The sequence below is a fragment of the Panthera pardus genome, unplaced genomic scaffold, assembly GCF_024362965.1.
Source record: "Panthera pardus isolate Hobbes unplaced genomic scaffold, ASM2436296v1 HiC_scaffold_19, whole genome shotgun sequence".
Lineage (NCBI taxonomy): Eukaryota > Metazoa > Chordata > Mammalia > Carnivora > Felidae > Panthera > Panthera pardus.
This window is the reverse complement of record NW_026526754.1, coordinates 6691878-6705043: the sequence shown is the minus strand read 5'-3', so window position 1 is coordinate 6705043 and position 13166 is coordinate 6691878. Positions and strand designations below refer to the sequence as shown.

The following is a 13166-nucleotide window of genomic DNA, read 5'->3' as shown; positions in this document are numbered from 1 at the left end:
CACATCTTTGAATGGGTTTATTCTAAGACACCTTGTAGTTTCTGTTGCTGTTTTAAATGGTTTCTTTGAAAAGTCACATTTTCTCAGTGTTCATTGCTGGTATTCAGGAACAGTATTGTTTTGTCTCTGGTTAACTTTCATGGTAATTTCACTGTAGATTCTCATAGATGTAGATTCTCTATGTAAAGAATCTTATTATCTGTGAATAATGCTATTTTTTCAAACCCTTCCCAATTCATACACTTTTTGATTTTCTTGTTACATTGTACTAAGATCTCCAGCACAATGTACAGGCATGGGGATAGTAGGCATCTCCAGTGCTTCTAAAGTTTTACCATGAAATGCAATGTTTATCATAGGTTTGGGTAGATACCTATTATTAAGATAAGTTCTCTTTTAAACTAGTTTGCTGAGAGTTTTCTTTTCTTCTTTATTAAAAAAAATTTTAGTGTTTCTTTTTAAGAGGGAGAGAGAGAGAGAGAGAGAGCGAGCGAGCAAGCATGAATGGGGCAGGGGCAGAGAGAGACACAGAATCCTAAGTAGGCTCCAGGCTCTGAGCTATCTGCACAAAGCCTGACTCGGGGCTTGAACCCATGAACCATAAGATCATGACCTGAGCCGAAGTTGGACACTCAACCGACTGAGCCACCCAGGTGCCCCTCTTTATTTTTTTTTAGAGAGATAGAGAGAGAGGCAGAGGGAGAGAGAAAGTCTTAAGCAGGCTCCATGCCCAGTGCAGAGCCTGAGGTGGGGCTCGATCTCATGATGGTGAGATCATGACCTGAGCCAAAATCAAGAGTTGGACGCTTATTTGACTGAGCCACCCAGGTGCCCCTAGTTTGCTAAGAGTTTTCTTAAAATTAGTATTCCTGAAGTTCATGAGATGAACTAAATAGTTTTTCTGAAGTTCATGAGATGATGAAATGGTTTTCTCCTTTAGATAAGAGATGGCGAATTGTACCGATAGAATTTTGAAGATTAAATCATCTTTGTATTCCTGACACATACCCTGCTTGATCATGATGTATTGCTTGCTTATAGATTGCTTGATTCAGTTTGCCTGTATTTTATTGAGGATTTTTATAGCCATATTTAGGTAACCTAGGTGTATATACTTTACATTCCTTATAATATCTGGTTTTAATATCAAAAGTCTATTAGATAGTACAACATCTTATAAAGCCTTTAAAACAGAAGGGACAGACCAATTAAACTGAATATAAAGTCTGGAAATAAACCCTGCATTTGGGATTTTAACATTTAACAGAAATGCCATTTAAAATCAGTGGGGAAAAATTATACTATTTAATAAATGAATAAATTGAGTGATAGGGTATATCAACTGGATAGCCATCAGGATATAAAATTGGAGCCATGGTTCACACCATATACCAAAATGACTCCAAATGAATCAGAAGATTTAAGTGTAAAAAGTGAAACAAGTGCCAGATGAAAACATGGATGAATTTTTTATAACCTGTTTTTCTATTTCTTTTTGAATCAATTTTTATGTGATATTTTTTGTAGGAAATCATTATCTAAATAAACTTTCCAATTTATTGGCATAAAAGTTCATATTTTGCCTGTAATCTTTAAAAATCTCCTGTTGGTATTTTTACTAATATTTTTCCTTGTTCGTTCTCTCTTTTTTTCCTTGGGGTCTATCTGCTTTAGTAGTCTTTTTGAAGAACTAGATATTTGGTTTTATTAGTCCTCACTATGGATCTTTGTTTCCTATTTCCTTAATTTTAACTCTTATCTTTGGCATTGCCTTCTTTTTAGTTCCATTTTTTTATTTTGTTTTGGTACCTTCTTGATACTGTTAATTTTCAGTCTTCTAATTATATAGATTTGAATTTGAATAGTTTAGGGACATTCTACAGATAGTATCTGTGAATACTACATAAACATGAAATCCTCATATGTTTGGGGAACACATTAGATTTCCCCCCAAATACTTGGGGATTGAGTTAAATTTTACTGATTGATTTTTAATTATATTATATTGAAGTTAGAGAATGGTCTGTATGGATATCAATTACTTGTTATTTATTTACATTTCCTTTGTGGTCTTATTGAGGATAATTTTTATGATTGTTGCAAATGTACTTGAAAGGAATATATAGCCTGTTCTGTTGGGTGTAGGGTTCAATATGTTCTGTGTATGTCATTAGATCAAGCTATCAATTGCTGAAGGAGGCATGTTAAAATCTCCCACTATGGTTGCTATTTGCCAGTTCTTTCTTATAACTTCTTTTAATTCCTTATAATTCATTTCTGTTTTTTATATTTGGGGGTTATATTGTTAGGTGCATACAAGTTTAGAATTGCTGTAAGTAGTGATCTTCTTCATATACTTAAAAAACACATACAGGGACGCCTGGGTGGCTCAGTCGGTTAAGTGTCCGACTTCAGCTCAGGTCATGATCTCGTGGTCTGTGGGTTCAAGCCCCGCGTTGGGCTCTGTGCTGACAACTCAGAGCCTGGAGCCTGCTTCGGATTCTGTGTCTCCCTCTCTCTCTGCCCCTCCCCTGTTCATTCTCTGCCTCTCTCTCTGTCAAAGGTAGATGAACATTAAAAAAAAACAACACATAAACCACATACAATTGGCTTAATCTGGTATTAAAGCTATGCCAGCTTTCTTTTGGTTAGTATTTTCCTTTTATTATTTTTTCCATCTCTCATAACTGTTCTCCACATGCCTTGTAATTTAGTATGTAGCTGGATTTTAAAAATCGATTCTTAGAGTCCTCTGTCTTTTAAATGAAGAATATATTCCATTCATATTTGTCATCTTCTCTGATATAGTATTTGGATCTGTTTGTACCATTTAATTTTACTTTTTTCTATTTAACATATACCACACTTATTTCTTTTTATTTTTCCATTTTATTGAGTTAGCTCTCTTTATTCTCTTTTCACTCTTTCTCCTCAACAGGTTTGATTTTATATATCCTGGAATTCTATTCTTTAGTAGAATTCAGTATTAAGTTTTAATATATTAGTGTTAATATTATTGCCAAATCATTCCCCCCAAATCAAGAACTTTTCATTCTTATCATATACAGTACTGTGGTCTTACGTGTTATTGTGTTGCTGTACCTTTAGTTCTACCTTGTTATAGTGTTCCCTCCCTCCCCTTGCAAAAAAAACCAAAAAACAAAAAACTATTCATATATTTTTTAAAACCTCAATTCTGTCTTAGTGTTTATTTAGGTCAATCCACAAGGTCACTAGGCTCTTTGCTTACTGTTCCTTTTTCACCTTGCACACTTTTTTTGTTTTGTTTTGGTTTGGTTTGGTTTTGATTTGATTTACTTCTTCCTGAAGTACATCTTTTAGTAGTTCTTTCAGTGAGGGTCAGCAAAAAGAAATTGTTTCATTCTTTGTTTAAAAGTGTCTTTAGTTTACTCTTGCCACCTCATTCATCCCTTTAAGGAAATTATTCTAGTGTTTTCTGGCCACTGTCACTGCTGTTGAAAAATATGAAGTTAGTCTAGTAGTTTGAGGATTTTGTTTTTGTTTTTGTTTTTGTTTTTGAGGTAAATTGGCTTTTCTCTTGGTTTGATTTTAAGTTTTCCTTTGTTTCTGGTGATCAGCAGTGCCCCCATGATGACATGCCTAGGTGTGGCTTTGACACTTCATGTCTTTCATTAAATCTGATATTGATATGGCCACCTCAGCTCTTTTTTGGTTACTATTTACATGGAGTATCTTTTTCCATTTTCACTTTCAACCTATTTGTATCTTTGGACTAAAGTGAGTCTCTTTTCTTCATATTATAGGATCATTTAAAAAATCCATTCAGATCATCTCTGCCTTAATTGGAGAGTTTAATCCATGTGCACTTAAAGTAATTGCTGATAAGGACTTATTTCTGTCATTTTGCCGTTTGTTTTTTATATATCATATCTTGTTGTCCTTCAATTCCTCCATTATTGCTTTCTTTTGTGTTTAATTTTTCGTAACGTATCAATATAATTCCCTGCTCATTTCTTTTTCTATATATTATTGAGTTCATTTCTTAGTGGTTATCTTGGGGTTACAATTAATATCTTAAACTTACAATCGTTTAGTTTGAATTGATACCAACTTAGTGTCAGTAGTACACAAAAACTTACTGTTTTTGGTACAAATTATATCTTTATACATACAGGCCCATTAACGTAGATTTATAATTATTGTTTTATGCATTTGTCTTTTAAATTGTATCAGAAAAAAGAAGTTACAAACTGAAAATACAATCATACCGGCTTTTTAAAAAATAATTATTTTAACGTTTATTTATTTTGGGGGCAGGGGGTGAGGGGCAGAGAGAGAAGGAGACACAGAATCCAAAGCAGGCTCCAGGCTCTGAGCTGTCAGCACAGAGTCTGATGTTAGGCTTGAACTCCCAAACTGTGAGATCATGACCTGAGCTGAAGTCAGACGCTCAACTGACTGAGCCACCCAGGTGCCCCAATAATACTGGCTTTTTTAAAAAAAAGTTTTTAATGTTTACTTATTATTGAGAGACAGAGCATGAGCAGGGGAGGGGCAGAGAGAGGAGGAGACACAGAATCCGAAGCAGGCTCCAGGCTCTGTGCTGTCAGCACAGAGCCCGACACGGGGCTCGAACTCACAAACCGCAAGATCATGACCTGAGCCAAAGTTGGCCGCTCAACTAACTGAGCCACCCAGGTGCCCCAATACTGGCTTTTATATTTACCTATGTAGTTACCTTTACTAGTGTTCCTTATTTCTTTTATGGCTTCAAGTTATTGTCTAGAATCCTATTGTTTGAGCCCGAAGGACTCCTTTTAGCATTTCTTGTAGGGCAGTTCTACTAGCAACAAACTCCCTCAACTTTTGTTTATCTAGGAATGTCTTAATTTCTCCTCCATTTTTGAAGGATAAATTTTGAAGGATATTGTATTCATTTCCTGGAGTTGCCATAAGACGGTACCACCAACTAAGTGGCTTAGAACGACATTAATTTATTGTCTCACAGTTCTGGGGCCAGAAGTCCAAAATCAAGGTGTTGGCAGGGTCATGCTCCCTCTGAAGATGCTAAGAAATGATCTGTTCTGGCCTCTCTTCTAGCTTCTAGTAACTTTAGGTGTTCCTTGGCTTGTCTCACCATCCTATCTTCTTCCCATGTCACTTCACATCATCTTCCCTCTGGACATGTTTGTCTTCTGTGTCTAAATTTCTCCTTTTTGTAAAGATACTAGTCATATTGGATTAGAACCCACTCGAATATGTCATCTTAACTAGATCATCTGCAAAGGCCTTATCTACAAGTAAGGTCACATTCACAGGTACTGTGAGTTAGGACTTCAACATATTTTTAGGGGACACAATTCAACTCATAACAGATAGCAAATTTGAAAGATAGAATTTTTTGTTGACAGTTTTTATCTTCTTTCTTGCAGGACTTTAAGTACATCATTCCATTGCCTCAGGTCTCCATGGTTTCTGATGAGAAATTGACTGTTAATCTTATTAAAGGCCCCTTATATGACATTAGTTGCTTTGCCTTTGTGACTTTGTGACTTTCAAGACTTTGTCTTTATCTTTGGACATTTTGATTATGAGTGTCTCAGTGTGGATTACTTTGACTTTATCCTACTTGGTCCTTTTTGGATGTGTAAATTTGTATTCTTTTATAAACTTTGGAAAGCTTTTGACCATTGCTTCTAATATTCTTTCTTCCTTTTTCTCTTTCTTTTCTTTTGGGATTCAGCATATGTTAGTATGCTTGATGGGTGTCCCATAGGTTTCTCCATTTTTCTTCATTCTTTTTGTTTTTCTGTTCCTCAGACTGGATAATCTCAATTGATCAATCTTCAAGTTCATGGATTCATTCTTCTGTCTGCTCAAATCTGCTGTTAAACCAAACTAGTCAGTTTTTCATTTCAGTTATATTACTTTTAGTTCCAGAATTTCCTTTTGGTTCCTTTTTGTAATTTCTCTTTGCTGTTATTTTCTACTTGTTCATAAACTGTTCTCCTGGTTTTAGTTCTTTAAGAATTTTTAAGACAGCTGATTGAAACTCTTTGTCTAGTAAGTCTAATATCTGGGCTTTCTTAGAGGCAGTCTCTATTAATTTTTTTCCCCGTGAATGGGCCATACTTTCTTGTTTCTTTGCATGCCTTATAATTGTGGGCATTTTGAATATTATCATATAGTTACTCTGTAAACCACGTTCTCCTTCCTTCCCAGGATTTGTTGCTGTTGATTGTTGTGAGCTGTACTCATTTGTATGTTTGATGACTTTTTCTAAACTATTTTTTTTAAGACTATTCTTTCCGTACTGCAACTGAAGTCCCTGTTTTGCTAGCAAATCATGTAGTGATTTGAAAGAGATTTCCTTAAATATCTGAAAACAAACAAAAATATTCTACCAGTCTTTTCAAATTGGCTTTGTTTTGAGGTATTCCTTCAACAATTGTCCAGGCTGTTTAGAACTCTCAGTTTTCCCTTGCTGCTTGTACAGAGGGTAAAGGTCAGCAACAGGCAAAAGCTTAGGGTCTTTTCTGAGCATGTGTCCAGTCCTTGGCATGTGTGTAGCCTTCTGGATTCCCTGGTGTATGTGGTAGCTTTTCAGAGTTCTTATTCCCCCATGCATCTCTTTCCCCAGGCTCTTCTTTCCCAAACTTCTGGTCTATTGGTTACCTCATTTGATGTCCCTTGCCCAATCAGATGTGGTTATGGTTAGTAGATAGGCCTTTAAGTGCTTTTGACAAATGCTTTCCAGGAGGCCACTTCAGCCTCGAGAAAGCTCTGAGGCAGGTGAGGGCCCAGCCCTCAAAGAGTCACCAGACAGGTAAAAACACACAACCATAATTCTTTGAGAGCAAGGTCTGTGTTGTTCCTTCTGCTACCAGCAAAGAGTGTGACCAGGAATGTGGGCTGTTATCTTCATGGTAACAGACAAGCTTGGGTATGAAGGATGGCGGGGAGGTATGTTAAAATGGCACAAACACTCTCTTATCACACCCAACAGCTTCTTTCTTTATTAACCATTCCCTCGGTTGTAAGCTTCTAAGATTGGATTCCAGAGTTCTGAAAAAGTTGTTTCTGATGGGTTTTGACAGCCTAATCATTGCTTTAGTGGAGGGACAGAGTTTTGGCATTTCTGACACTGCCATATTTAGTGATGTCGCTCATTAAACCTGGAGAGTTCTCAGTCATTATCACTTTATTTCCCCTCCTCCATTCTTTTTTTAAAAAAAAATTTAATATTTATTTGTTTATTTTTTTTAGAGAGAGAGAGAAAGAGAGAGAGAGAGAGAGCACAAGCAGGTCAGGGGCAGAGAGAGAGGGAAGCACAGAATCCGAAGCAGGCTCCAGGCTCTGAGCTATCAGCACAGAGCCTGACATGGGGCTCGAACTCACAAACTGGGAGATCATGACCTTAGCTGAAGTTGGACGCTTAACTGACTGAGCCTCCCAGGTGTCCCTCCTCTCTTCCCTTCTTTTGAGTCTTTTCTTCTGGAATTCCTATTAGGCTTATGATGGACTTTCTCATTCTATTTTCTCTGTCTCAACTTCTCTTCTATTTTCTGTCCTTATCTCTCAGTGCTATATCCTGGGTCATTTCCCCACATCTTTCAGTTTGCTAATTCTCCAGCTTTGTCTGATATGCTTTATAACCCATCTATTGACATTTTTAATTCAGAAACTAGATGTTTAATTCTAGACATTGTATTTTGTACTTAAAAAAAGATCTTTTTATTCTGTCTTTATAATGTCTTTTCCTGTTCTTAGGTCTCTGTTTATGTCTTTAATTATTTTAAGTATATTTCTTATTATTTTCAGACAGCTCTTCTGTTAATCTCATATTCTCAGGGTTCTAATCCTCCTCTTTTTTTTTTATGTTTGCTGATTGTCAATTCTTAGACATGGGGATTTTATTTTATTTTATTTTATTTTTTTAACGTTTTATTTATTTTTGAGACAGGGAGAGACAGAGCATGAACAGGGGAGGGTCAGAGAGAGGGAGACACAGAATCTGAAACAGGCTCCAGGCTCTGAGCTGTCAGCACAGAGCCTGACGCGGGGCTCGAACTCACGGACTGTGAGATCATGACCTGAGCCGAAGTCGGCCGCTTAACCGACTGAGCTACCCAGGTGCCCCAGATATGGGGATTTTAAAATCAGGTGTTTTGTAGTTTTGAACTGTGCATTCATTTTTGACAAGTCTCTCCCCACCCCCACCTGTACTGTGAGAATTTCTTTATGCTTTTTTAAAAAATTTATGTTTATTTATTTTTCAGAGAGAGAGAGAGAGAGAGAGAGACAGAGTGTGAATAGGGGAGGGGCAGAGAGAGGGAAACAGAATCTGAGGCAGGCTCCAGGCTCTGAGCTGTCAGCACAGAGCCTGACACGGGGCTTGAACTCATGGACCACGAGATCGTGACCTGAGCCGAAGTCAGACCCCCAACTGACTGAGCCACCCAAGCACTCCAGTCTTTATTCTTTGATTGTGACTTTGCATTTGTTTCTGTCAGGAGTCCCAAGGACATTATCAGAACGTCATTAAATTGGGATCATTTTATTCTAATTCCAAGGCACAAATTTTCTAGGCTGCATGAAGGTTTCCAGGATGAAGGTGGTAAAAATTCAAACCAAATCTGTACAAGATGCAGGCTCAAGGCTTCTATTTCTCAAAGTGGTCTTTTTTGTTTTTTCCACTCCAAGCTCGGGCAGAGGTGAACAGGCCTCTTGTTCCTCTGTTTGGTGGGGAAAGGAGTCTTCTCCGCCTGTCTTTTCCCTAAGGGTTCAGTCTTTGCAGGGTGCTGGCTTTACACAGGGGTCTCAGTTCTAAATCCCCGTTTTGCTTAGGACCAGGGCCTCATCTCCTTTAACTCAAGAGTGTATGAAAATCCATACTCCAGGTTCCTGGGGTAATACTTCGTAGGCCATTGCTCCCCACACTTCAGCAGGTTATTTGATCACTGCTCCTGTTTTTCATTTTTGGCACTTGTGTGTTTCCCGTTTTACCAGCTCAGCCATTCGTTTATAGCAGTTGTGTTTGCACTTTCCGTAGTAGTTTTAGGTAAGTGCAGCAGGAGGATTTTCAGGGTTTATTGAGCTTTCATCTTGCTGGAACTAAAAGTATCTTGCAAGTTCCTTGGCTGGGAGCTTGCCCTCTGCTTGTTCCTTTACTTTGTCCTCTGCTTACCCCCTTCCCAAGAGTCGTATTCGGTCCTCCTCTCCTTTCTCCCTATATTGGGGGTTCTCGCCTACCTCCCTGAGACCTATGAATCCCTAGGCCCTAATAACTTTTGACAAGGAAGCAGGACGGAGTGTAGTTAGGAACTCAGACTCCACTGACAAAGCTGGGTTTGAATCCTTTTTCCACCACTTACTAGCTGAGTTACCTGGGGGTAAGTTAGGTGGCCATTCTGGGACCATTTCATATGTAAAGTAAGTGAAACTCTTGAGTTTAGGACTCTGGAGGCTTGCTGTGAATGTGCAGTGAGGTGGGAGTTAGGTGGGTGTGCTCTACGATTCAAGTCCAGAAGTCCTCAGGCACAGCATCAAGCACTTTGTATTTACTCCTCAGGCACCATGCCATGAGAGATTATTACTGTCCTCATATTACGGATGAAGGAAACAGGCTATGAGTGATTGGGTAACTTGCCCAGCTCCTGTTCCAATGGATGCCTGCTTTGGGCTGAACATTCTTCTGGCTTAACATCTTTTACAGGGATAGTCACTAGAGATCTAAGACTGCTTAAAAGTGATTTTTTAAAAATTCTCATTTTATTTTACTGATTTATGGGAAGATGGGTTTTCTTCTTTGAAATCTGAGGATGGGGTACCTTCTGGGGTGATCTCTCCACTCAAGTGTTAGCTGGCACAGAAGTGGGGGGGGGGATAGAGCTAGTTGCTACGCCACCCCTCCTGAGGAGAGCAAAGCCCCAGGAAAGCAGAGACCTCTTCCTTGGACCACCAGGTAGGTAAGAGGCCTCCCCACCCCCAAGCTGGGGTTTTTGAGAGCCTTTTGTAACCTAACTTCAGCTTCCCCTGCCCTGGCCCCCCTGGAGGTGCTGAACCCAAGGCTGGGGCACAAATATGGAGGGTGCAGGGTGTTTCTCTGTTCAGTCACTGTTCAGGACACACCCATGAATGCACACCAGCCTCAGGCGGTCCCCACCTCCTCTCACTTACAGAAATGGGCCACAGGATGAAGGGTATGTATCTGTTGATGGCGAGGGTGTAGGTGATGAAGAAGAAGCAGAAGATGGACATCTCCATGGTGATGATGAGCATCAGGAGAGGGTGCACGCTGGTCCCCGTGAACAGTACCAGTGCAGCTATCAGGCAGCCCTGCCGGGAGACATATACCTGAGCTACCGCAAAGGGCTCTCCCCTACTCTAGAGCCCTTCTGGAGCCCCTCTGGAGCCTGCTCCTTCACCCTCTTTTCATGGTTGGGCCTCCGCCCTGGTGTACCAGCCCAACTTACCAAGCTCAGGATCTTGACCTCGGCGTGCCCGATCACCCAGAACTCTCTATTGCCTTTCTTGAATTCCCACATGTAGCGGCGACACCCCTTCCTGGTGCCCACTTCATCCTTGGGCTGCACCAACTTTGGCTTTTTGTTGATCTCCTTGTCCTCTTGGTCTTTCTTGTCCCCTGGTTCGTCAGCTGCAGGAGGGGACGGCGGCGCAGCTGCGGGCGCCGATGCAGGTGCAGCCGCCGCCGCCGCCTTCTTGCCCTTTTTGCCTTTGTCAGCCATCTTTGCGTGGGAGTTCTTAACTTCTCACCTCCTGCGCGATCTCTCTCCTGCTGGCGCCGGACAGGCCTGGCCTCTGAGCGAGACTGGTGCCCACCCACCCGCTTCCAGGTCCCGCTCAACGGCCGGCACGCGCGAACGCCAACGCCCGGCGCTGCCCAGCGCGCCACGTCTCCCTGCGGTCGCACCTCTCTCACACCTAGAAGACCGGAGTGGGCGTCAAGGGCCCGGCCCTAGCCAGGCCGCCCACCCCCACGCGGGAGCCTCGGCCCCAGCCCGGGCCCCCTGCGAGGGGGGAGGGGGGCTTCCGCCTGCGCGGGAGGTGGCCTCAGGGTTGTACCGCCGTGCTCGCGTTGGCTGGAACCCGGCCGGGGTCAAGACCCTGGCCACGGCGTCCTGGGTCGGATTCGTCCTGCGCCGCGAGGGCGCAGCGGCCGCAGGGAAATGAAACTCGACTTTTACACAAGGCGACGCGAGGCAGCAGAGATGTTCCCGATTTAGCAGCTCTGATTTTATGATCGCCTCTGGGCCAGAATGGGTGACAGCATATGCAAGCTCAGTGGTGGGATCACCGGGAGGGATGAGGCACAGACGCTTATGTCCGCGAGGGTGCCCCCTTTGAAGGTCCAACCTTGGTCTTGAACGGTGCCCACTGAGGATGCCCGAGGATGTCCGGGAGGATGGGCGCCTGGAGGCGGGTCCCGGCGACGGTGCGGACTGGGGTGGTTTGGCGGGCCCCTGCGCTGGCTGGGGTGGTTTGGCTGGCGTGGCCGCAGGTGCTTGTGCCGGTGCCCGTGCCCGCGCGGGTGATTTTGCTGGTGCCCGTGCGGTGGGTTCCACGGCCTGGAAGACATTCAAGTTCGATTCCCAGGACACTTTTCACCGTATTCCTCACCAATTTGGCAACCAGAGCCCCATCGAAGATACACACGATTGCCGATTGCCGCGGTGAGACACAGGGACTGTCAGACACAAGACCATATACGGAAAGGAAAGGCTGCATTACTTGGCAGCTTAACAGCAACCTGTCTTCCCTATCCCATCCCAGGCGGGGGCTGCAGGTGGCCTCCTGTCCCCCTCTGACCCTGCACTACCTTCTTGGTGTCTGCCCAGCTGGCTGCTGCGGCTCATTCTGCTATTCCCAGAGAAAAGGATTTTGGAAATGGGGGATTTTGCTGCCAGTAACGACCTCACCTGATACCTGAGGCACCAGGAAAGGACCAGAGAAGATTGCTGGCCTTAGGGAGGCTCCAGACAGTGATGGGGTCCTGAGGAGGACCCTTAGTGGAAAGGACTCCTGGGCTATGTTTGTAAAGGGCAGGAAGGAATTCCCAAGGGGACCAACTGGGAGGAAGAAAACTTAAGACACTGGCCAGAGGTCTCCAAGGATTGTAGTGTACCTGAGACCTCTGGAGCTGGTGAAGGAGGTGGCAGAATTGAGGCTACAAGTGTAGAATATGGGACTTTATCAAGAGGAAAGTTCAGGGGCGCCTGGGTGGCTCAGTCGGTTAAGCGGCCGACTTCGGCTCAGGTCATGATCTCGCGGTCTGTGAGTTCGAGCCCCGCGTCGGGCTCTGTGCTGACAGCTCAGAGCCTGGACCCTGTTTCAGATTCTGTGTCTCCCTCTCTCTGACCCTCCCCTGTTCATGCTCTGTCTCTCCCTGTCTCAAAAATAAATAAAACTTAAAAAAAAAAAAAAAAAAGAGGAAAGTTCAGGTGCCAGAGTCAGAAAGCCCATGTGCAGTAGCCATGAGGTGAATCAGACTGGAGGCAGGGAAACCAGTGAGATGTGGTTGGGGGCTCCTGCTATTCAGGTAGAAATCGATAGAGACCAGAGTGTGGGAGCCCCTGGCAGGTAGGAGAAGGCTTGGTGGCTGAGTTAGCAGATGGGGACCAGCAGCCCATAGCAAGCACCCAAGATTCTAGGTGCTCCCCAAATCCTGCCCACTTTAGGTGTTTCTCTTCAGCGTCACTTAACATTTTCTAGGTATGTCTTGCCTCAGCTAATCTGTGGGCTCCCACAGGGATAAGGGACTTATCCCTGGCACAATCCAATGGGACTGACAAATATCTACTGATTATGGGATGAATTGAAAGAACTCAAACTTTTTTTCTGGATTAATTTCTGTTCCCAGTGCTTAACTTCTTAAACCAAAGTCTCGCCTCCCCACTTCCCACCCTCCATCTTCAAAGCATTTAATCTGCCATTTCTTGTGATCTTCATATGATGAAGATTTGAGTCTCAGTTTGTCCCAGCCTTGTGTCCCAGGGTAAGGTATTTAACCCCAGTTCTCATATCTGTAAAAATGAGAATTGTAAAGATTAAGTCAGAACATGCCTGGCCATGTGTGGGCACATGCTGGGAGCTAGCTTCCTTCCTTCCTGAATAGGCTGGACCATCCACTTTTAACAATGCACTTTTTTTTTCTATTCATGTGT

General features: G+C 42.7%; 1 protein-coding gene and 1 long non-coding RNA gene across 8 annotated transcripts in view; one reads left to right on the top strand and one right to left on the bottom strand.

The window, feature by feature from the left end:
* The window catches only part of LOC109270812 (chemokine-like factor), a 47147-nt gene that overhangs the window by 3674 nt on the left and 30307 nt on the right, over positions 1-13166 (bottom strand). For 2 of the 7 annotated variants that reach the window (XM_019455715.2, XM_053906517.1), the window contains exons 1-2: positions 10458-10847; positions 10162-10320 (exon numbers count right to left, since the gene is read on the bottom strand). The exons of 2 other annotated variants lie outside the window; for them this stretch is intronic. In XM_019455715.2, coding sequence (XP_019311260.1) covers positions 10162-10320; positions 10458-10730 — 432 coding nt within the window. In that variant the 5' untranslated portion in view covers positions 10731-10847. Of the gene's footprint in view, positions 1-10161; positions 10321-10457; positions 10849-11216; positions 11690-12425; positions 13026-13166 lie in introns of those variants that run through there. 3 more of the 7 variants (XM_019455720.2, XM_053906518.1, XM_053906520.1) reach the window with 3 other exon arrangements.
* LOC109270818 (uncharacterized) overlaps positions 1-13166 on the top strand; it is a 52847-nt gene that overhangs the window by 17094 nt on the left and 22587 nt on the right. The gene's annotated exons all lie outside the window — the stretch shown is intronic.